Consider the following 23,370-nt stretch of genomic DNA (forward strand, 5'->3'; position numbering starts at 1 on the left):
AGACTGGGAGTCAGGAGATCTAGCTTTTATTCTGGCATCAGTAGTATATATACACAGACATATGTGTACGTGTGTGTATGCATATACATACATATATTTCAGTTTAATAATATGCAACTTTTTCACATTGTAAGACCTTTGAAATCACAGTGCATTATAATCAGTGGTATCTTTTAATAGGCAGTGCTTTTTTCTTTTTAGTGATAGATAAAAAATGATATGTAGTAATTTTCATGGTATCTTAGATTCTGTGAAATGTCATAATTTGCTCAGTGGCATTAAATAAATCACATGAGTTATTGTGCCATAGTGTGTAGAATATATGACAAATATCTTCCAATATAAATCATGAAAAAATTGCAAAAAATATATTAGTGGAAACAGAGACTATAGATTATTTCTTTAAAAACCAGTATTTTGGGGCCCCTGGGTGGCTCAGTTGGTTAAGCATCTGCCTTCAGCTCAGTTCATGAGCTAGGGTCCCGGGATTGAACTCCACATTGGGCTCTCTGCTCAGTGGGGAGTCTGCTTCTCCCTGTCAATAAAGAATAAAATCTTAAAAAAAAAAAAAATCTATGTTTTGCAGATCTCAAATATGTATTAAGTATATTTTGATTTGATTTTATTTTTTTTTTAAAGATTTTATTTATTTATTTGAGAGAGAGAGACAGTGAGAGAGAGCATGAGCGAGGAGAAGGTCAGAGGGAGAAGCAGACTCCCCATGGAGCTGGGAGACCGATGTGGGACTCGATCCCGGGACTCCGGGATCATGACCTGAGCCGAAGGCAGTCGTCCAACCAACTGAGCCACCCAGGTGTCTGATTAAGTATATTTTTAAAATGATAGTATTTAGTATTTACATACTAAAAAGATCATTTATACTATTATTCCTAATTCCATTATTATATTTAAAAGCATAAGGAATTATTATTTTTGGGTTATTTTTGTTGCTTTTTAAGATTTTAAGTAATCTCTACATCCAACATGGGGCTCAAGTATGGTCCTCTGAGCCAGCTAGGTGCCCCTATCTTTGGATTGTTTTGAAAACAAACTAATGGCAAGAATTAAAAAAGAAAGTGTTTGCTTGAGAGTAGTCCCTCTCAACCCATCCCATAAAAAAATTAAATTCCCCCAGGCATCCACTGCATGTTCTGAATTAACTTCTCTTCCTTGCATCTAGAATGGGACTAGCTCTATACCATTCTTGGTAGATTGGAGAAAACAGTTATTCATACAATTTTTTGTAGGGTTTAATTTTCTAGTGGAACTCTGATTAGGAAAGGTTTCTTAGTGTATGAGTTGTGTATATTTTAAGACATATTTTGCTATGAGTCATATCACTGTTTAATGGAAAAGTAAAATAAAGTCAGTGCTGATTCTTTATTCATATTAATGAAGCAAGATTTCTGCTAAGTCATACCTGGTTATTAGCCTTATTCTAGCTATTACCTCTACTACTGATACCATTCATTAGCATCAGTAATAAATTAAGTGGTACTTTTTAAAAGTAAATTTATGCTGGTTATAGAAGATATTACTACGTTAAGTACCTCCTGTTAGTTGCTCATTTAATATTTAGCACAACTCTATAATGTAGGTATATTACTCTATTAGTTCTATAAAACAGCAAACTCCGGCATGGCAAGAAGAGAGAACTTGCCAAGGTGAAAACTTGGAGCTGTGATCTGGTAGTCTGGTTTCAGAGACCCTACTGGTAACCAATACAAATACTTCAAAATGTGTATCTCACACATTACTGACTGAAATGAAAACGTGGGTTTACAGAAAAACACAAGATAGGAGGTCTCAGTTTTTTTTTTTAGAAGGATCTCTTATTTTTAATAGGATTTACATTAATCTGACATGTTTCTCAAAGACTTTCAACAAAATAGTGGATAAAAGGAGAAACAGTTGCTTTAAACTTGTTCCATAGTTTATGCTTCACATTAATTCACATAGGACTTTCATATAGTAAATTGAAATTAGGAAGACTATCAGTGTATTACATTGTATATATTTTACTAATAAATTCTGTAAATAAGTAGTATTTATTTTTCCTTTGTTGAGTATAGATGAAGTTGAACAAAACGTACATAAAGGAAGAAACTTTGTAAAAGTATTAAGTACTTTGTTCTCCTTTAAGAATACCATTTAGTCCAGTATTCATGCAGAACTTGCAAAATTAAATTATTTTTCCTCTAATCTAGAAGAAACATTGAGAACTATAGATTGGTTTTCAAAATCGGATTCATTTAAAAATTTCATGTTTTTTCTCATACTGATAAATCCTGTTAGTTGCTGAGCTTTGTAAGAGTTACCTTTAATACAAGTCACTAATGGTGTATTGAAATGAATTTAATCACATTGAAGAATGAAGAGGGTAAAAAATTGGTATTATCATAGAAGAATCAAAATGTAGGATTGCCAAAAAAATTTTTTTATCATGACTTTTTCAGCAAACATAATACTCATTTGTGTTTAGAAAACAAATATGATTGACTTTCTCATTTCTTGTTAGAAAGCAATTGAACTGAACCCAAAAGATGCTACCTCAATTCACCTTATGGGTATTTGGTAAGAACATTTCTTTAAATAAATATTTCAGTGGTAGTTACTATGATCTTATTTTGTATTATATAATACCAAGCTGTAAAGTATTTAAAAGTATTTGGCATTCATGAGTGTTCAGTTCATTATTACTAGTAGTAATAATGTTTATTAACTAGTTCAGTTCATTAACTAGTAGTTGTGATGTATCACTAAGTTTGATTGTGATCATGTTAACCATTGTAACTCATTTAGAAATATATGTTAAAATGAAAAAGGCATTAAAATTTTTGCTAGACTTTGAAATTCCTTTTGTTAGGAGAGACTGTTTTTACTTACAAGGCTAAATGAAATTGGATTGATCTAACTATATAGCAACATAGTTCGATGCCCTAAGAGGGTCTTCGCATCTTCAAGGTCTGTCAAATACAGTCTGATTCATCTGAGGAATAAAATAATCTGACTTTCAGTATCTTTCCATTTGTCTAGTGTACAGCATTATTTTGCTGGTATGAGCAGCAAACTTGAGACAGGTTTGCCACTGTTTTCTTTGGGTGTAGTTCGCAGACCTGAATATTTTATTGTCTTATAAATAAATGGTGTAGACAGCCCTGTATCTGGGTTTTTTTTTAAGATTTTATTTATTTATTTGACAGACAGATCACAAGTAGGCAGAGAGGCAGGCAGAGAGAGGGAGGAGGAAGCAGGCTCCCTGCTAAGTGGAGAGCCTGATGCAGGGCTGATTCCAGGACCCTGGGATCATGACCTGAGCTGAAGGCAGAGGCTTAACCCACTGAGCCACCCAGGCGCCCTCCCTTATCTGATTTTTTTTTTTTTTTAAGATTTTATTTATTTATTTGACAGGAAGAAAAGGATCATAAGTAGGCAGAGAGGCAGACAGAGAGATAGAGGGGGAAGCAGGTTCCCTGCTGAGCAGAGAGCCAGGTGCAGAGCTTGATTCCAGGACCCTGAGATCATGACCTGAGCCAAAGGCAGAGGCTTAACCCACTGAGCCACCCAGGGGCCCCCTGTATCTGATTCTTAAAAGGATTCTTAAAAAGGAGTTAAATATCCTTCAGGACAAAGGGCAATATTAAACTAACAAATGATAATGGCTAGACAGTGCTAGGGAGGAACCATGAATGAGATAAGTTGCTCCCTTAGGAGTTCGGACCCTTAGTCAAAGATGCAGTACTTTTTTCCCTACCTGTATCAGAAAGTTGCCAAGATCTTTGGATGTTAATCATTTGCCTCACTCTTTTCAGTAGGCAGACTTAAATTGGTTCTTGCCATTGTTATTTATACATACCATGTTTAGTTTTTGTTTTTGTTTTAACTACTCTGAGTTAGTTTTTCTTATCTAAAAAAATAGGGGTAATGATCCTAAGAGTAAATGAGAGATAATCGCCGAGCACCTAGAACAGAGTCAGCACTTAGTGATGAACGACAAATACTATGTTTTCATTATTAGTACTGTTGCTTACTTACATTTAATCACGAACACATCCTAATTGATGGATCAATATAAATCAGTCTCTGGGTAATTCACTGGGAATATTAACCTAATGGATGTTATGTAAAGTGCAAATTGTTTAAACATACCAACAGAAGAAACTATCTTTTTTTTTTTTTTTTTTTTAAAGAACCTATTTATCTATTTGACAGAGAGAGAGAGGAAACACAAGCAGGGAGAGTGGGAAAGGGAGAAGCAGGCGCCTCGGTGAGCAGGCAGCCCGATGCGGGGCTTGATCCCGGACCCTGGGATCATGACCTGAGCCGAAGGCAGACACTTAATGACTGAGCCACCCGGGCGCCCCAGAAACTATCTTTTATATCTGTTAAGATGCTTAGTTTTTCTGTAAGAGGAAAAAAGATGCAACTGAGATGTCTGTTTTTTCTCTATAGGTGTTATACATTTGCTGAAATGCCTTGGTATCAGAGAAGAATTGCTAAAGTGCTGTTCGCAACTCCTCCTAGTTCCACCTATGAGGAGGTAGTGTGCTGTCCTTTGTTAAGTTAGTATTGATTTCTTAACTACAGTGCCATTCTACAGTGTCCAGATCTGCAGCTCTGAGCCGTGAGGCCTTTGAGCATGTTTCTAACCATCCAGTGCAGCAATCTTATCACAAAGGCTTAATACTTATAATCTATGACTGGTGAGTGTTTTTTTTTTTTATTTAGGTGAGTGGCTAATGATTCTGGTATAATGTCAGCTGTAATAGCTCATGCAAAAATCTACTATTGTTTTCTATTTGAAATCTACACCATATAAAAGTCATAAAATAGAATAAATTCAGCAGCTGTTACTCAGCACGAGTTTTAGATATGTGTTTTACACAGTAACAGTAATTTACCTAGGAAATCGTGTATTTGTATAGATAAAGGAAGAGTAATTTATAACTTTTTTAGAAAGCAGGGTTGCAAGGCTTATACGCTAATTTTTTTTGGGGGGGGGGTACAAAGGCGTTTAGTTTATTCTCATCAGTGTCACTGATATATACACTCATATTTTTAAGGCCTTTTGTTTTTCTTGTTGAGAATAAAATTTGAAAGGGATTTCTGGGAAAACACTAACTTACACCACTAAAATGTTCAGAGTAAGGAAATAAGGCCACGAAAGAGCTTTCCTAGTACTTGTATCATGACAAGGAGCTATTTTTTCTTCTGGCAGGGTATGGTGTAGAATTTGATATTAAAATATTTAGTTGATGGGCGCTGTGGTGGCTCAGTGAGTTAAAGCCTCTGCCTTTGGCTCGGGTCATGATCCCAGGGTTCTGGGATCCCACATCGGGCTGTTTGCTCGGCAGCGAGCCTGCTTCCTCCCCTCTCTCTCTGCCTACTTGTGATGTCTGTCAAATAAATAAATAAAATCTTTAATAAATAAAAAAATTTAAAAAATATTAACTGAATAATCAGAACAGAGCTGGGAATATGTATTATTAAAAATAATGTATTCTAAGGAAAAAAGATACAGTTGGCTCTACTATAATAAAACAGTTATGTTTCTAGGAAATCATACTTTATAAAACAGCTTAAATGGGACAAAAAAGGGAAGTTTCAGACTCAATAACATTTTATGTTTGAATTTCAATAATAAAGACTTTTAAAAGTTTATTGGTACAACCTATTTATCACTGAGTAAATTTAGCTTTTGATTTTACTAAGTTTTTACAGGTAGTGACTGTTAAGACTTAAGAAGGATCAAAATAGCTGAGTTGCATATGGTAATGTTCTTTCTTCTCTTCACTTGATGCTGGTTTGGTTCAAGTTCTAAACAGCAATCAAGTTATTACTAGAAGTTGTCCATCTCCTGTAATCTGTGCTCTGATGATTTAAAAACGTTCAGTTTTGCTGTGTTAACTTTCACTGTTGATAAGTTGACCTTTATTTTAATATGTTTTAATTTACTTCCTGATTTTTGAAGAAATGTTTTTTTATATATTGATTCTGTTTTCATTATGTTTGGACTCTTCATGTTTTTAACAGGCATTAGGCTACTTTCACAGGGCAGAGCAAGGTAACATTTTTCTATTTCATATACTAATATAGTTAAAATTGTATGAGTGCTTTATAATAGGCATTTTTAAGACAAAAATGTTACTTAATCTAATATACTTCTCTTTGCACTAAATATTATCAAACAGTTTTTAGTCTTTATTTTATAAAGATCACCAGAGTAAGAAATAGATTGCTACTGAGTTTAGAACTACAGTTCTGAAATGGTCCTTTATTATGATTCAGCTTTCTGAGAGGAGGCTCTGACAAGTTAACTGTGTTATTCAAGATTATACAGCCATTTAGAATCATTAATTTATTTAAATGTTTAGTTAAAAAATTTTTTTGAGGTTTAATTGACAATTAACATTAGTTTCAGGTGTACAGCGTAAGGATTCAATAATTGCACATGTTGTAAATTATAAAATAAAGTCTAGTTAATATCTGTCACATTACAAAAAGTTTAATTTTTTTTTCTAAGATTTACCCTTTCTCTTTAAAGAGCATTTAGATGAGAAATCTTGTTTTTAAACCAAGCCAGTTTTTGCTTCGTTGCAAATATTGTCGTCTTTTATGGAGTTTCGTGTCACTCTGGCTTTGAAGAAATGGCCAGTGTACAAAACTGACATCAGCCATCCTAAGTTCATCCTTTTTAATATTAGTAGAACAAAATAGAAGAGTAAAGGACATAAGCATATGTTACCAAATACACCAGAAAAACCACTGCAATTCTATTTCTGTAAAACTAGAAGAAAATTAAAGCCTGTATATTAGAGAGCCTACTCATATGGACTTGTTCAGATGCTTTTAGGATAGCAAAGCATTTATTTTTTTAATTTCTTCTGAAGAGTGGTATCTGAATGTTAAACCATGTTAGTAATATATTGTTTGTTCGGTTACTGCCTTTTGCTGATAACCTCTTATGATCGTAGTTTATATATCATGAATATGAATCTGGGAATAAAATGTCCTCAAAGGGATTTAGAAGCATAACTGCAAAGTAGAAATAGAGCCTTAGTGAATTAAGGGTTTGGGGTGTTAAGAAAAACATGGTCAGTAACTCCAGTCATCCTTGAGGTTTTAACACTGTAGGTCAGTTCTTCCAGGTGGTCTTTTTTTATGGACCATATCTGGTTCAGAAGCTCTTCCTAGGCTCTTAAGCTCAAAGCTAACTCCTTAAATATTCTACCATTGACCAGAACTTTAAACAGTTGTTTAAAATGTATTTTGTATGTTCCATGTATTATAGACTGCATTCTAGTATAGTAAGCTAGAGGAAATTGAATGTTAAAAGTAAGAGAAAATACAGTTGCAGCACTTTACTGTATTTATGGGGAAAAAACCCTGCATATATTTGGACATGCATAATTCAAAACTGCATTGTTCAAGGGTCAACTGCATATATGTCATGATTTCATTTCCTCATACAGCAAGTATGTATTGGGTCCATGTTATGTCCTAGGTAATTAGGATGCAGCAGGTGATAAAAGACATTAAAAGAAAACCCTGTCTGTTTATAGAGGATACATTCTGTCAGGTACTTCAGTTTCTCAGTATCTACTTTATAAAATTGTATAAAAATGAGAAATGTAATAGAATGCCTAGCACATTAAGAGACATTGAATAAATGGTACCTAATATTTGAGATTGGAATAGTTGAACAAGAGAATTCTAGTTAGCCTAATCTTGTATGACCACACAAATATATTATTGGAATTTAGACTTAAGAAATTAACAACTCTATTCATCTGAGATAAATTTTTCTTTCTTATGTATAGTGGATCCAAATTTCTACAGCAAAAACTTGCTACTTTTAGGAAAGACGTATTTGAAGTTACACAATAAAAAGCTTGCTGCCTTCTGGCTAATGAAAGCCAAGGACTATCCGGCACACACAGAGGAGGATAAACAGGTAAAGTATCTCCAATAAATTAAGGCAGGGGCGCCTGGGTGGCTCAGTAGGTTAAAGCCTCTGCCTTCTGCTCAGATCATGATCTCAGGGTCCTGGGATCGAGCCCCACATTGGGCCTGCCTCTCTGCCTTTGTGATCTCTATCAGATAAATAAAATCTTTAAAATAATTAAATAAAGGCAGATAGGTTTCTGCTGAGGGACTATTAAGTAAAGGTAAATTAAGAACTTCTTTAAAAATATAATTTGTCTAAATGTATCTTGTTGAAAACTGTTCATTTTGAACTCATTAGCATTTCTGTCAACTTCTATATATTGTTTTCTTTCATAGAGATTATAAATTAGTTGCTGCCTTATTCCTGTTTGACATACGTGACAGATCAAATAAGATTTCTACAATAAAAGGCACGTGATGTGTACTAATGTGGACGAATTCTCTTAAGAGTGTCACCCAGTTCCTGTTCAGTTTTATTCTCATAATGTGCTATCTCCTGGTGGGAACACTTAGAAACCACAGTCTGCTTTATGAACTTATTAGGTTTTGCAAGTTGGTATCTGTGCCGTACTCTTTATTTATAACACATATTTTTCCATTTTAGATACAGACAGAAGCTGCTCAGTTGCTTACAGGTTTCAGTGACAAGAATTGAGAATTTTTCAGAGAAGAAAGCCAACGAAGTATCTAAGAAACATTGCCTTTTCATGAAATTACAAAGATAATATGTGAACTGTAACTGTTCTATGGCTGTTTTCTTGGTTCCTTTAATGTGACCATTAACAAAGTAAATGAGCAAAATTCTAAGTTTCTTCACAGACAATAAGGCAAAAGAAATAATTACCAAAAAATTGGTGGAGACTTCTCCCTGGCTTAGAGGCAGAGATTATTGCACATTTAGGCACTAGCAATACAAAGTGGTATAGATTTCTGAGGAGGATGGATCACATCAGAATGGGAGATCAAGAAAAAAAGCTTTGTGGAAGAGGCTTCATTGGGGGGTGTGCATTGCCAAATTGGACTGATGCAAAGTTGAGATCTTGCAGAGAAGGTGCAGTGAAAATGAGGTTAAGATGTTGAGGTTCTTGGTATAAAGTAATTAAATGATGGATCTTGGAACCAACCTGTGTTAAGGAAAAAACTTTAAGTCAGGAGAGGACAGAAAATGGAGTGTTTTGTGTGTTTTTTTTTTAATGTGACATGGTCTTACAAGTGAAGGATTGATTTTGTTACTTGACAAACCCAGGTTCTCTTACCTAAGGTGGTGAAAGGAACATAGAACTCAAGTGTGAAATAGAAATGAAGATGTTTTACATAGGCAGGACTGTATTACTTGAGGCTGCAGAACTGTTTTATAAAAAGGATTATCTTGAATCCTATGAATCACTTAGATAAATCAAGAATGCATGCATAGGTAGGTATTCCCCCAAGGGAGTTGGATATTGTAAAGTTAACAGTGAACCTTGAGGGTGTGGGCTGTTTGTGTTGTCATGCATATTTTCGAACAAAAAGGAAAATGAAAGTCCTGGCTCTATATACCCATCTCCAATTGCTAATCTTCAGCTATATTTTACTGTTGTGTGTGTGTGTGTGTGTGTGTGTATTTCTAAACTTTTAAAATTGTAGACAATATACTTCATCCCTAAGTATTTAAGCATGCAGTCTCAGAATGACATCCTTCTAAACAAACAAAAATCCATTAGCACAACAAAAAGTTAACAGTAATTCTTTAAAACCATATTCTGATACCAGCCATATTTGTATTTTCTCAAATGTCCCAGGAATGTCTTACCAATTTTAAAAACCAGGATCCAATCAACCATACATTGTATTTGATTTTCGGCCTTAGTTTTTAAAAATCTAGAAGAATTCTTCCATTTTTTTTTTAATCCCACCATTCATTGACTTTTTTTTTTAACAGGCCAGTCATCTTAGAGTCTCTCTCATTCCAGATTTGCCGTACCCCACTTTGGGAACCACTGTTTCATCTTTTCAGTGACTCTGATTAACTTTATGTAATTTGATCTTCTTTGCCTAATTTTTTATCACTTCTCTGATTTTTTACCTCTTTCCGTTTCATTTCCTTGGCTCTTTGAATTTCTGTCTTCCATGTCTCTATTGTTTTCTTCCTCAGATACCTTTGGTCTTCACTTGAGATGTTTGTCTTTTTCTTCCATTATTTCCCCTGATTTCAATCAGCAGGCATTTCACATTTGCATGTAGTTTGTCCAGTTCTGAGTTTAATTTGATTTTTGTTTTTAATTTGATAAATAATGTTTTTTTCTGTTTTGAGTGTCTTCATCTGAAATTTTTTCCTTTTCACTAGAGTGACTTTCAGTATTTTCTGGTGGTGTGTGTTTGTGTGTGTGTGTGTTTTGTGTTACCTGCAATACCAAGTATCAAATGGGAGGTGAAGGATTTTGATTTGTTCAAGAACAATGTCTATGAAGGAGTTTTTGTGAAATGAGTATCTTTCAGTAATAAAGCCTTTTATGGGTAGGGTCTGTCTTCTGATATTTTATAATGCTTTTAAAAAAAATTGTATTGTTTTGTAATCATTATAGATTCATAGGAAGTTTGGGAGTGGGGAAATAGAGTGGTCCCAGAGATAAACTTCTGCCTCCAAGTTGAAAATCAGGTAATTAGTATAGCCCATAAATCTTACTCAGATTTTACTTCTAAATGCCCTCACTTGTGTATGTGTTCTATGTAATTTTGTCAGTATGTGTGTTTTTTGTTTTTACAACTGAGGCTACAATCAAGACATGGAACTGTTCCACCAAATTGTGTAAATCCCTGCTGCTAGCCCTTTATGGTCACATCCATCCACCACTTTTCCTCCTTACCACCATCCCTAATCCTGGCAACCACTAATTTCAATACTGTTATATAAACGGAATCAGATTATGTGACCTTTTGAGAACTGCCTTTTTCATTTGATGTAATTTCTTTGAAATCCATCTGCATATAGTCAGTTGATTCCATTATACTGCTGATTATATTTCATGGTATAAATGTACTCACTTAGCCATTCACTGAAGGTCATTTAGGTTGTTTCCAGTCTTTGACTCCTGTGAACACTAGGTACAGGTTATATTAACACCCAGGAGTGCAGTTGCTGGGTTCTAATTTATAGAGCAATTATCTTCCCTTTTCCCCCCTTATAGCTAGCTCCCTCCCCCAAGATGCTGCACATTCCTAAGAGTCTGATTGTGTGCACTTTGTCTCTTCCTTTTGACTTCCCAGGGGTCTGATTCACCAGGTCTTACACTGGTTCTTGGCATTTCCTCACTCACAGTTGAGACCTATTATTTCTGGGAACAAATCCTCGGACCCCATTATTCTCCCTTTTTTGCAGTCCCTACTTAACTGTGTGTGTTCCAGTGTGTAAACAGAGCATTCACACAGCTCCAAGAACAGGTCACAGCTCAGGGACCTCAGAAGGACATGCTTCTGGAGATGCTTATTTCCCCACATGCATGATGTGAACATTAAGTTTGTAGTCGTCTGTCTTGTAAACATATTACAGACATGGGCTGTAGGTAATTATAATTACCTCGCCTTGTGGATATGTTTACTTCCTTTGAGGACTGAGAATAAATTCGGATTTACTCTATAAAAAATCTGAAAGCTCTCCATTAATAGCAAAATTTTCCCAATTGAAAATTTAATCACAGACTGTGAACTGAATTTTGTAAAAATGACTCACTTATCTATAAAATAAGCATCATTACAATGAAGAAAACGCAAAACTCCAAACCTTAGGAGTTGTGAGGATGAAAGAGAATACATAAAGTATATACTGTTATCAGTAAGTATTTTTAAATGCAGTTATCTGAATGTATTCTTCTTAGTTGAGATTTGGGAGAGAAAATTTGGAATTAAGGAGATGCCACTTTTTCAGTTGTACATTTTTGCTTCTATGTTATTTGAGGGTTTTTTTTAATAAAACTTCATGTGGTATTTACCATACAACTTATTTTGGATTGTGTGTACCTGGGCATTACTGTACCTTAAGTTTAATAGTAAGAAGAAATAGAATGAGTGGTGGATAACTTTGCCAAGGGCATGAACTTTTAATGAATGCCTTGTTCTGACCCACTGCACTTCCCTGGGAATAGTCAACTGTTTTAACCTTTGAGGAGTAAACAAGTCAGTAAAAAAGAGCCTCCTTAATGTAGAAGGCTTCTCTGATATGGTCTGGGCTTTTTCCTTGAGACCATTTATCTTAAGTTTGACTTCTAAGTTCAAAAGATTAAGAATAAACTGGGAGTATTTTTACAAGACAACCTTTGTTCTCTCATCTACATATTTAAATGTAGATGATTTTTGACTTCTGCAGTATCATCCACCAGGGTTCAACAAATACTCAAAGTCCGTACTAGTCTTACTCAGAAGGCTTAAGATAGGAACCACAGCTGAACCAGCAAGTCAATGTCAGGACTCCTTAACATTTTAGAAGATGAGCTTATAGCAGCAGTCTGTGTAACAGAGCATTCACACAGCTCCAAGAACAGGTCACAGCTCAGAAGGACATGCAGTTATTTCCTCTGGCAAATCCAAAGGTATGGTTTATTATCAAGTAGATTTGCCAGTCCAGATGAACATCAGTCAGGGTCATTTTTAATAGAAATAGTACTGCCTAGTAGTATTTTGACACATAACCATGCCATCTAGTTTTAAAAAAAAAATAGGAGGCAGGTGATTAACTGAAGGTTGTGAGGTCAAAAGGTTTATTAACTCTTTGAGCTTTAATTGCCACTTAGAGCTCATTTCCTAGGAAGACAGACAACTAATCTGATTGATGGAATCAGAAATTATGTTGTGCCTCTTACCCATTCACTGGGCTCAGTTTGGTGGTGGTGGTGGTGCTGAGTGTCCCTGAAATGAAGTAACAATATGAATCTGTCTCTGAGCCTCATTCTTTGCCTGTTTCTTCATTTCAGGCACAGTGAGCCTATCTAGCCCAGCACAGGACAAGGATGGGAAAAGAGGAGAGAAGGTGAGAGGCAACCAACATGCTTGGTTTTCTCTCACCGCCCCTTGAGTGTATGAATTAAGATATAATAAAATCCTGCCAGTAGGCTTGCTTTTCTATGGAGTTTGAAAGATGGAATGCTCTGAGTTCTTCAAAAGAGCCTTCTTCAGAAAGCTGGTTTGGTCTCTGTGAGTTTGGTGTAGCCTCAACTGGTACACAGTAATTTCTTACCTGAAGTGAGGGCGTGGGGGGGACCAGCACCCTGAAAACCTCCTGTCTTCAATTAAATCTGGTAAATGGTATTCTCACATTCTCACCTCCAGTGAATGATGTTCATCAATAACTTCTGTCATATCATGCAAAATTCATTGAGCAGTGGTGCTTTCTACGGTAAAATTTAAGTAGCCGCTTTGAAGACTGGTCATCCTCTATCACAATTGTTTTTAATGCTTTATGCTTCAAGATAGCCCAGTGTCAGATGAGGATTTGGGAAAGGAGTCTATTCAACATAGTGGATCACTGCCTTTATTTCGTCTTTACTATGAACTTTGAATAGAAGTGCAGAACACGATCTAGTATGTAGAAAAATAAAATTTTGGCAAAACAAAAACTGTTTAGGGAAATTAAATTGTATACTAGTATTTTCCATATGTACTTAGCAGTTAAATATGTTACAGATAACATTGTAAGATGTCAGTTTGTGGTTATAAAAAAATTTTTAACTTCCTGAAATTTACACTGCATATTGAAATGATACAAATGGAAATTGCAATTTTTGTTAATAAGGAAGCCCAGTTTGCTAAAATAGCATTAATATCATTCACATCAGATTTTAATTTGTTATACATCTTTGTAGTTCAGCAAATGCCCTTGATAATGAAAAATTAAAAAGTTATTAGGACAAAAATAATGATCTATGTAAAAAGGGGGGTGGGGACCAAGAGTCTTTAATATGCCTATATAATTCAGATCATAAAATTTTCATGAATTTAAGAGGAATGAGGATATATGAACACTAATAGAAAATAGTTTTCATTTGCGTGTTCAAATGCTTATACAACTCTTCAGTCCATCTGGTTTTATAAAACCAAAACTCTGAACACAAAAGCAAAAATGTTCACATTACCTTATTATATGTTCCTAAGTATCAAACTGCATCAATTTATTATGAGTTAAATTTAAAGAACATCACAGATTTAAAAACGAAAGTACTTAAGTACCTGATTCTTTTTAACTCCACAAATACCTAGCATCCCAAAGTTACATGTAAACAAACCTCTTTGCTGCTTAATGAATTCTTTCCGATTTCTAGAATAAACTAAATGGCATCAGATATAGTGTATGACTTACATGTACATTATGATTTCATTCATTACTTTGACTGTATTAGTGATGTAGCAAAGAGGGAAAATTTTCAACTATTGTATTTATTTAAAATGAGCGGACAGGTTCAAATGCCTGTCCTTCAGAAAAGCCAGCAGCATTTTTTAACATACTCAAAGTAAGATTTGGCCTAAGCCCTTAATACCTTCCTGAACAGCCATGCAACTAAACACCCTCAAAAGGTGTTATATAAGGGAGAAGATCATGAAGCAATTTGTACTTTTTCCTCTGGATACTAGAAACAAGGTAAAGCAAATCCAGATTATTTTTTGAATGAACGGCTGTCATGTTTAATATACTTGGAGCTCTATAAAACTAGAGCCACTATCTTATATGTTTATATAGATATATACTTATTTTTAATAAAGTCTCTTGCTTGCTTCAAAATTTAAGGATGATCTTTTTCCTGGTCAGTCACTTCAAGGGAACAATAAATAAAGTAGAAAAGGATGAACTGTTTTGCATATTTCTGTGGAAGAACGAAAAACATTTATACTTTGAGAGGTTCAGAAAATTCACTGTACAGAATGAACAGCTTATATATACACTATCTGTGCAATTTTTCTTGGCTGGGGTATTTAAATGCAAGAGCTCCTCCAAGACAAGAAGCCACATTCATTCTTGTCCAAATCCCTCTGTCTCTTCTATTGCAAAAAGAAGTTTTTCCTTTAGTTGTTCATAACTCTTATATGGTGGTAGATCCAAGCGATTAAAACTGAACAAAAACAAAAACAGATGTGTTTTCAATAAAACAAACTCGAGAAAGATTTCTAATACAATATTTCTTAAAGCACATTTGAAAAACTAAATGGATAGAGGAAGATACAAAAATTTTGCTGGAAGTATTCTAAAAATATACTACTATATTATTTAATATTAACATATACAGGTTTCTTATGGCAAGCTACTAAAATGAAGACGTACTCAAAAATATTTTAACAATTCCCAGAGAACACTGGAATTACAAATTCACAAGTCCCCCTAACTTCTCTTGGGTTTTTAAGAGAGTCCATTTCTTTCATTCAATTACCAGTTATTAAGAATCTATTAGTTCTTTTCTGGGAGCTAGTGTAGTAATAGAGTGCCAATAAATACCAACTTTGGTCTTTTCAGTCCTTCTAGACTCAAAGAATTCCCTGTGCTGAGCTCAACTGGACTTGGGTTGACGGGGTCGGGGTAGGGGGTCCAATTCCCACTCTTAAGTGTCTAGTGAAATCGCTCTAGTGTAGTTACAATCTTTCTCTATTTTCATTTTCTCATATAGAAAGTTTTAGGTTATCCAGGTTTCCTCCTACCACCCCATCAGCCCCAACTCCTCTGTAAGAGTCAGAACACCTGATAAGAGCCTTTTGAAACAAGGCAGCCAAATAAGATGGTGTTCTTCTCAGACTACTTTATTCTCTTTGTATGAGAAAATTAAATGGTAGCAATTAAGCAGACCATGTACTTTCTCCCCTCCCCCACTTCATGCTTCCAGGTACAATGATAGCAGAGGTCAACAAAATATCTTTCAGTAGAGTCCTAGACTAAGAATCTGTCACTTTCTAGTTCTTACATCTTTCACACAAAGCCTTGTCAAATTCTGTCATTCTTTCAATCACATAAAGCCTGGTCAAACTCATTCTTTCTACTGAATCTCTAGCCTTCTACCATGGCCAGAAATACTTTCTTCAAAAGACATGGCAGTTTTAAAAAACCTTTGCTGTGCTCTCTTTGGCAGCACATACACTAAAACAACAGGTTAGCATGGTCCCTGCACCAGAATGACACACAAGTTCGTGCAGTGTCCTGTTTTAAAAAAAAAAAAAAAAAGCTTTGCTGCTTCTAATTCCTATGGATTGAAGGTATGGGGGAAGGAAGCCTGCCATGCTGTTTGGTACAGTCCCCTACCACTTATTTAATGTTCTCCAAGCATAACACATACTTTTCTGTCTTATGACATGTTCTACAGCTCTTTCATAATGTGGATACCTTTTCTCACTAAGAATCAGTCCAAATGTTACAACTTCCTTCCAAGAATTATCCTTTCCATAAATTCTTTTTATTTCTATTTTGGCACTTACTTTACTCTGTATGATGACTGACTGGTTTCTTACAGTAGGTTCTAAAACCCATTGAGGGGCCATCTTCCCTACTCTCCCAACATTGATCCATTTAGTAAATGTTGAATGGAACTACATAAGAAAGTAGATTACTTGAAAACATCCAAAACAGGGTTCTGTTTTAAGACATCAGCGACAGGATGGAGACAGACTAAAATCTATTCATCTTTTATTGAGTACTTACTATGAGGCTATAAGAATATGGTTTTAAGTTTCAGTTTAGCTTTTCTTTCCAGCTTTCAGTCAAATTTGCTATTTTTACTTTGTCTATAAAAAGGGAAGCCACTAATACCTTTCCAGTGGATTAATGGATTAAGGAAACAGTACCCTGTTGGTTTGCTGTATCACTGTATATAGTCTAATGGAACCACTGCTCTGCAAGTCAACCACCTCAATAAGCAGCAAAGCATTGGAGGTGACAGCAGAACTCCATCTGAGAATTATCAAGACTACTTTTCACCATAGACTAGCACTGCTTACCTTAGTCACTACTAAAAACTCGAATATCTCTGGATCATCAACAGTATTCCACCCATCTGAATGAAATTCCCACCTCTTCCCTGTCCTCCACTCAGATATTCCATCCTTCTAAACTTCTGTTTTATGATTTGCAGTTTTCTACAGTCTGAGTAACTCCTCTCTTGCCTTAACCAAAAATCCAGCTAGTCTGAAACATAACATTTCTGTAGCCAATCAACAAAACTTTTCCCCTCTGAGGCACACACAATCTAGCTATGCAACCTTCTTTCTGAACCTTTTGCTACCCTGTTAACTTCTTGGTCATATTCCTTTCATTCACTGAAAGCTTTGGCACCTGGTTCATGTCTCCTTTCATTCTCTGGGATGGTATGCAACAGCCATGCATGGCCTTCCAGTTCTCACCTTCAGTGACCTGTTCCTCTATTTGTTACTAACTTCAGGATAGCACCCTGAACCTTGTAAAGGAAATTTCTAATTAAAGGAAATGTCTAATTAAAAACTCTGTTCTGTCTTTACAGCTTCCTTCAATTAAAATGGCAACCTACTTGCCCGTTACTTTCTCACTGTCCTAGCCTGTCTTCAGACTCTTCTATCCTTACTTCCTACTTAATCCACAGCTCCGCCTTATAACCAGTACCTTGCAAATACTTTTAAATCTGTCTGTCCCTCTTTTGAACTTACTAATCAAAACTCCCCAAACCATATGAATTCAGCCTTCTAGTTTTTCATTCCTGGGACCTTAACAGCTGAAAGTTACTGGAGGGGAGAATCCTACAACTAGACAGATGGTGCCACTTTATAAAGTTCCAAGTAGGCAGTCCAATGTTGTGCAGCATTTTTAGTTGTATTTTGCTCATAAATCTGACAGCTCTTTCTTTCTCTTCAAAAGTTTTTCTTTGATCTTCATTCTTAGCCAGTGACCTCATCTTACACTTTGAGAAAAAAGAAACCAACAGTGGTATCAAACTTTTCTTCCTCTCCTATTACAACAACGTAAGTGTTCCTGTTTGATATTTATCAAAGTCCAATTCCTCAGCTTATACTAAGCATCCCAATTCTTTTCATCTTTCTTGAACAACTATCTCCTTTGGTTAAGGACCTCACCCCTGCCTCAACAGTTTCTCTTATTGGATTTACCAGTTTAATCTAGGCTGTTCTCAATTTTTCATTGTTGTTGTTATGATCCCTTTTCACACTTTATGTGTGCATTTATTTTGTTGCATTGTATATGAAATTTTGTCCCACATAGATATGCAGTTAGAAAATAAAGATGTACTCCAGTAATTTTTTCAGGTAATTGTGGCTATTATTCTTAGACACTGTATTAATTTGACAAGATAACACATAAGAGTTCTGAAATCCTATCAAAGAACTTTTTCTACCTACTTCCATAAAACCCAATGGTTATCTTATACTCTGAATACATCTTTTACCCATGCGTGATTTTTTAAACTCATGCACCAGTCATTTGGAAAGAACAGTTCACCAAGTTATAAAGTATTTCCAAATGTTGACACAGTTAATTATGTAATTAAAAAAAAAAATTGGTTAAATACCACCAATCTCATCAGAAAAGTTTTGAGAAGCTTTCAAGCTCATGGTGGTTGATATCTTTAAGTTTTCCCCCAATTTTTTTTTTTTAAAGATTTTATTTATTTTACAGACAGAGATCACAGGTAGGCAGAGAGGCAGGCAGAGAGAAAGGAGGAAGCAGGCTCCCTGCTGAGCAGAGAGCCCAATGTGGGACTTGATCCCAGGACCCTGAGATCATGACCTGAGCAGAAGGCAGAGGCTTTAACCCACTGAGCCACCCAGGCGCCCCTCCCCCAATTTTTTTTTAAAGATTTTATTTATTTATTTGACAGAGATCACAAGCAGGCAGAGAGGCAGGCAGAGAGAAAGAGGAGGAAGCAGGCTCCCCGCTGAGCAGAGAGCCCGATGCGGGGCTCAATCCCAGGACTCTGGGATCACGACCTGAGCTGAAGGCAGAGGCTTTAACCCGCTGAGCCACCCAGGTGCCCCAAATTTCCCCAAATTTTAATTTTTTACCCAAAACTTCAGCTTTCATTATTGCCAACAAATGCTGTCGTTTTCTTTCAAGTGATAAGCTTATTACTTCATTACTTTTCAAGAAAATGTCTGCCAAGTAAACAGTTTTGGCAAAAACAGCATTCCATTAAAAAAGCAAGCTGGGGGCACCTGGGTGCCTCAGTTGGTTAAGAACCTGCCTTCGGCTCAGGTCATGATACCAAGGCCCTGTGATCAAGACCCAAGTAGGGCTCCCTGTTCAGCGGAACGCGTACTTCTCCCTCTCCCTGCTGCTCTGCCTACTTGTGCTATCTCTCTGTCAAATATATATATATATATATATAAATAAATAAATAGAATCTTTAAAAAACCACGGAAAACAGCAAGCTGGTTCAGCTTTCAACTCAGCTGCTAAGATCTTTCCCCTCCAGACAACCACAATTCTCATGTGTAGAAGTGCTTTATGCAGGCTTCCCATTCTTACAGTATATTAAAAAGATACATACTCAAGCATCAAGATTTAATTTTTTTTTTTTTTAAACTGCTTCAGAAGAACAATCATGAAAGTACCCGGCTCCCCCTAACCCTTTGCTTTAAACTGCAGTTTGTGTGCAATGTGCAGTGTTGAAGAACAGAGACAGCACTTTGGTGCCACTGTCTTGATTTTTGCTGAGGCACCAGCATTTTTACCCACTGTTGCTTTTGTACCTGTTAAGTTCAAATGTTAAACAATAAAAAGGCAAGTAACTGCTTAGTATGAAAATAGTTCTGACCTCCTGAAAGAACCATTTATCTCCTAAAGCTATCGTCATCTTTTGCCTGGATGACTCTAACCGTTCTGTCAACCTATCCCTCTGCCTTCAGTCTTGAATCTAATTCCTCCCTCCTCTGTTGCCAGTGATTTTTCCTTAATCTCATTAGTTGCTATTTAAGCCTCTTCAAAGGCTTCTAATTGCCCCTGGAGTGAAATCTAAGTTCCTTATAATAGCCTATAAAGCTCTACATAATTTAACCGCTGCCTACGCTTCTGAATTCTTTTTATGCCTACCTCCCCTCACTGACTGCCATTCACACCAGTCATCTTTCATTTCCTTGAAAAATGATTTCTTACTCCAAGGTCTTTGGAATGCACTTTTCCTGTTTATTCCTGCAGCAAGTTATTTATCAGACTCAAGCATTATCCTTTCTGAGAACTCTCCCTGACCACCCAATCTAGGAGGTTCCCTCTAGTTCTTTTTATTTCCTTTGAAGGACCTTCTTAGTATTCAAATAGCTGACTTGTCATCTGTGTTCCCTTCCCCCAGTGGAGTACAGACTTCATAAAAGGCACTTTATTCAGTCTTATTTTATACATAGTAGTTATTCTGAATATTTGCTTCATCAATGGATACTTATCTTACTATAGTAACCAAGTAGAAATCATTCTGAAGTTAAAGAATCCCATATTAGTCTTTTCTAAAAACTGAAATTCTAGCTACTTTAATGAGTAGTAACTTAAACTGGGTCTTACATATTTAAAAAAAAAAAAAAAGTTTCTGTGGCCTTTGCCTTCCTATTTAGGATTCATGAACTTACCATGTGTGGCTTCTTGGTAACCAGGTGTCTTTGCCAACTTTTTCAATGCAAAATTTTTGAGGCCCATTACTTCCTAAACCAGGAAAATAAGACAAATTTATCTGGTTCTTTAAAGTTTTTGGTTTTGACAACAAGTATATAACACAATATGTCACATAATCCTATGACTAGAGAAGCTTCTTAATGCTGTAGAAATCCAGCAATAAGAAATCAGGGGAAAGAGAAGTAGCTCTAAAGAATTTTGCTCCCTTCACAATCACCCTAAGGAGCAAAACAATGGCCAACCAGACTAGGTAAGCAGCTTCCATTTTTGTCTTATAAATGTAGTTGATATTAACCATTAAGTAGTCTTTCTTCTGGTAGATACTCTATAGAAAGCAAAGATGCATATCCTTAACTTCAAGTCTATTGTGTGTCTAAAGCCATTATTATCACAAAATTATCTACAGAGAAACTACAATAAAACTGCATTTACCCATGAGCTCAGCAAATCCTCCTAGAGGTAAACGGCAGGTTCCAGTGACAAACTGTAATAGTCGCATCCTTACTTCATTGTCTGTCTCCTTCACAAACTGTGTAACAAAATCAAACTTACTTTAATATAAATGCTAAATTAGTTCTAGTACTTAAAATAGTCTTAAATTTCTTCGAGAATTTATTAAGGTTAGGTATATGTTAAGTACACTATGAATATGGAGTTAATCCTCACAAGTATAGCACTGGTTGTCCACTACTATTAGTTTTACCTTCATCTTATGGAGAGGAAAATGGGAGGTTCAAAAGGTTATACCACTAAAAGGTAACAGATGTTGATCAGCTATCATATTATAGCTTACCACCTATTTGGGGCTCCTGCCCAGCTCTGTACCTATGCTTTTTGTGTGTTTAGCACTTCCAGTAATATTTGGAGATAGATCATTAGCATCCCTACTGTATAAATAAGCTAACAGAGGCCTCAAGAGATAAAACTTTGTCTTTCTCAAACTGCTAGTAAGTGCAGAACATGTGAACTCCAGTCTCATCGAGCTCTAACCCATTAATCCTGACCTGAGTCAACTATCCTCCTCTCCAATTCGTTACCAAAACCGAACACTTCCCCAACTGCCATTCTCAATGGTCTGTGGCCTTTTCTCCCACCAAATGCTATTTCCTCAATTCTCTGGATTCTTTGTACTTGGAAACTTAAACGATGCGTTTTGTTTAAATACTTGGTAAATTTACTATCTTTTCAAAGAGTGACATAAATGTGTAATGTAGTGGAATATAGATTTGAATGTCTGAGTATCTTGTAATAGAAGGCAAGTGAATTTAGGGGCCAGTCTGAGAGTAGAAATGTATCTTAAAAAATAAAAATTACAAAAAGTAAAAATATAATTTAAGGATAAGATAACAAGTTCTAATGATCAAAAACATTTCTGTATAGAACTGTGCTGAGGTACACACTGCATCCAGATATAAGAAACAAAGCCTGTTACCACATCTGGCATAAACCAACCCTTCTCCTAAAACAAACCCAATCTAGAAAACCCAACTATTCACTTGGATTTACATGACCCTAAGCTCAAGCTCCTCAGGTTCACATACAGATGTCCAAAGGGAAAGTCAGGGAACACAAGGAGTGAAGAAGCTAGTAAAGAGCCTAGAAAGGAAGATTGTAGACACCTGACACCTGCATGCATTCTGTATGTGATGCATTTCAGGTATTTTAGGCCTGAAAATGGATCTATTCCTACTTTTTCATTTTTTATTCATTTATTATTTTTTTTTTGCAAGCTCTATGCCCAGCGTGGGGCTTAAATTCATGACCCTGAGATCAAGAGTCACATGCTCTACCCACTGAGCCAGCCAGTCACTCGTTGTTTATTTATAATGTATGTATACACATAGTACACAGTACAGAATTCAAAGGTAGTAAAAGGTAAACAGCATCAAGAGCACCTTTCACGCCTCATGGCCAGTTTTCTCTCTACCTTTTCAGAGATAATGTATTCACCTGACTTTGAACAATGCAGGGATTAGAGGAGCTGACCTCGGGTGCAGCTGCAATCTTTGGAAAACCCACATACAACTTTTGACTCCCCAAATTTTAATTAATGGCCTATTGTTGACGGGAAGCCTCGCTGTTAACATAAATAACACATTTATATATATATATATATATATATATATATATATATATATATATATATATAAATAAAATACTATATTCTTAAAATAAAATAAGCTAGAGGAAAATTTACTAAGAAAATCCTAAGGAAAACACACTTAAAATACTGTGCTGTAAAAAAAAAAAAAAAAAATCAACATATAAGTACACTGGCATAGTTCAAACCCCGAAGGGTCAACTATTCTAGCATATACTTGGAATATATAATGGCACATTATATACACACCTTTTCCCTTAAATTGTATAGAAACGTCTCATTCTCCAATATTTTTGTTAATTTGCATTAAAAAAAGTAAAAGAATGATTACAAGGTACAGAATTATAGAACAGGTATATTATAATTTATTTACTCAGTCCCCTCCTGGTGGACATTTAGGTATTTGAAGTCTCTGTTACTATACCATTAATGGTACAAAAAGTACTCTATCTAGTATGTGACATATGTTTTGCATATGTTGAAGTATATCTATAAGATAAATGTGCAGAAGTGTCTTACGAAAAGATTCCACTTCTGGAAGTCTTTCTCTAGTAATAAAATCCCAGGCTTAGTTTTCACTTGAAAATGAAAGTTTAGCATATATAAACCTGAAGTTCAGTCACTGAATTTCTCTAATGAGTCTTAATTAGCAGATTTTTCTGAATATCATCCCTAGCCTAGAGATTGTAAAATTCTTTAACACACAAAATGCAAAATCTAATAACGTGTGCTT

At 35.5% G+C, this 23,370-nt stretch overlaps 2 protein-coding genes across 7 annotated transcripts in view; one reads left to right on the forward strand and one right to left on the reverse strand.

Moving 5' to 3' along the window:
- RMDN1 (regulator of microtubule dynamics 1) overlaps window positions 1-10,446 on the forward strand; it is a 38,259-nt gene extending 27,813 nt beyond the window's left edge. The window contains exons 5-9 of the mRNA XM_082722615.1: window positions 2,519-2,574; window positions 4,453-4,540; window positions 6,034-6,064; window positions 7,821-7,954; window positions 8,552-10,446. Coding sequence (XP_082578741.1) covers window positions 2,519-2,574; window positions 4,453-4,540; window positions 6,034-6,064; window positions 7,821-7,954; window positions 8,552-8,602 — 360 coding nt within the window. The 3' untranslated portion in view covers window positions 8,603-10,446. The remainder of the gene's footprint in view (window positions 1-2,518; window positions 2,575-4,452; window positions 4,541-6,033; window positions 6,065-7,820; window positions 7,955-8,551) is intronic.
- Window positions 10,447-13,434: 2,988 nt separating this feature from the next.
- Window positions 13,435-23,370, reverse strand: part of WWP1 (WW domain containing E3 ubiquitin protein ligase 1) — a 113,294-nt gene continuing 103,358 nt past the window's right edge. For all 6 annotated transcript variants that reach the window (XM_082722607.1, XM_082722611.1, XM_082722608.1 and 3 more), the window contains 3 exons: window positions 20,969-21,065; window positions 20,494-20,566; window positions 13,435-15,023 (listed from right to left, as the gene is read on the reverse strand). In XM_082722607.1, coding sequence (XP_082578733.1) covers window positions 14,924-15,023; window positions 20,494-20,566; window positions 20,969-21,065 — 270 coding nt within the window. In that variant the 3' untranslated portion in view covers window positions 13,435-14,923. The remainder of the gene's footprint in view (window positions 15,024-20,493; window positions 20,567-20,968; window positions 21,066-23,370) is intronic.

The sequence above is a fragment of the Mustela nivalis genome (genome assembly GCF_964662115.1).
Source record: "Mustela nivalis genome assembly, chromosome: 2".
Taxonomy (NCBI): domain Eukaryota; kingdom Metazoa; phylum Chordata; class Mammalia; order Carnivora; family Mustelidae; genus Mustela; species Mustela nivalis.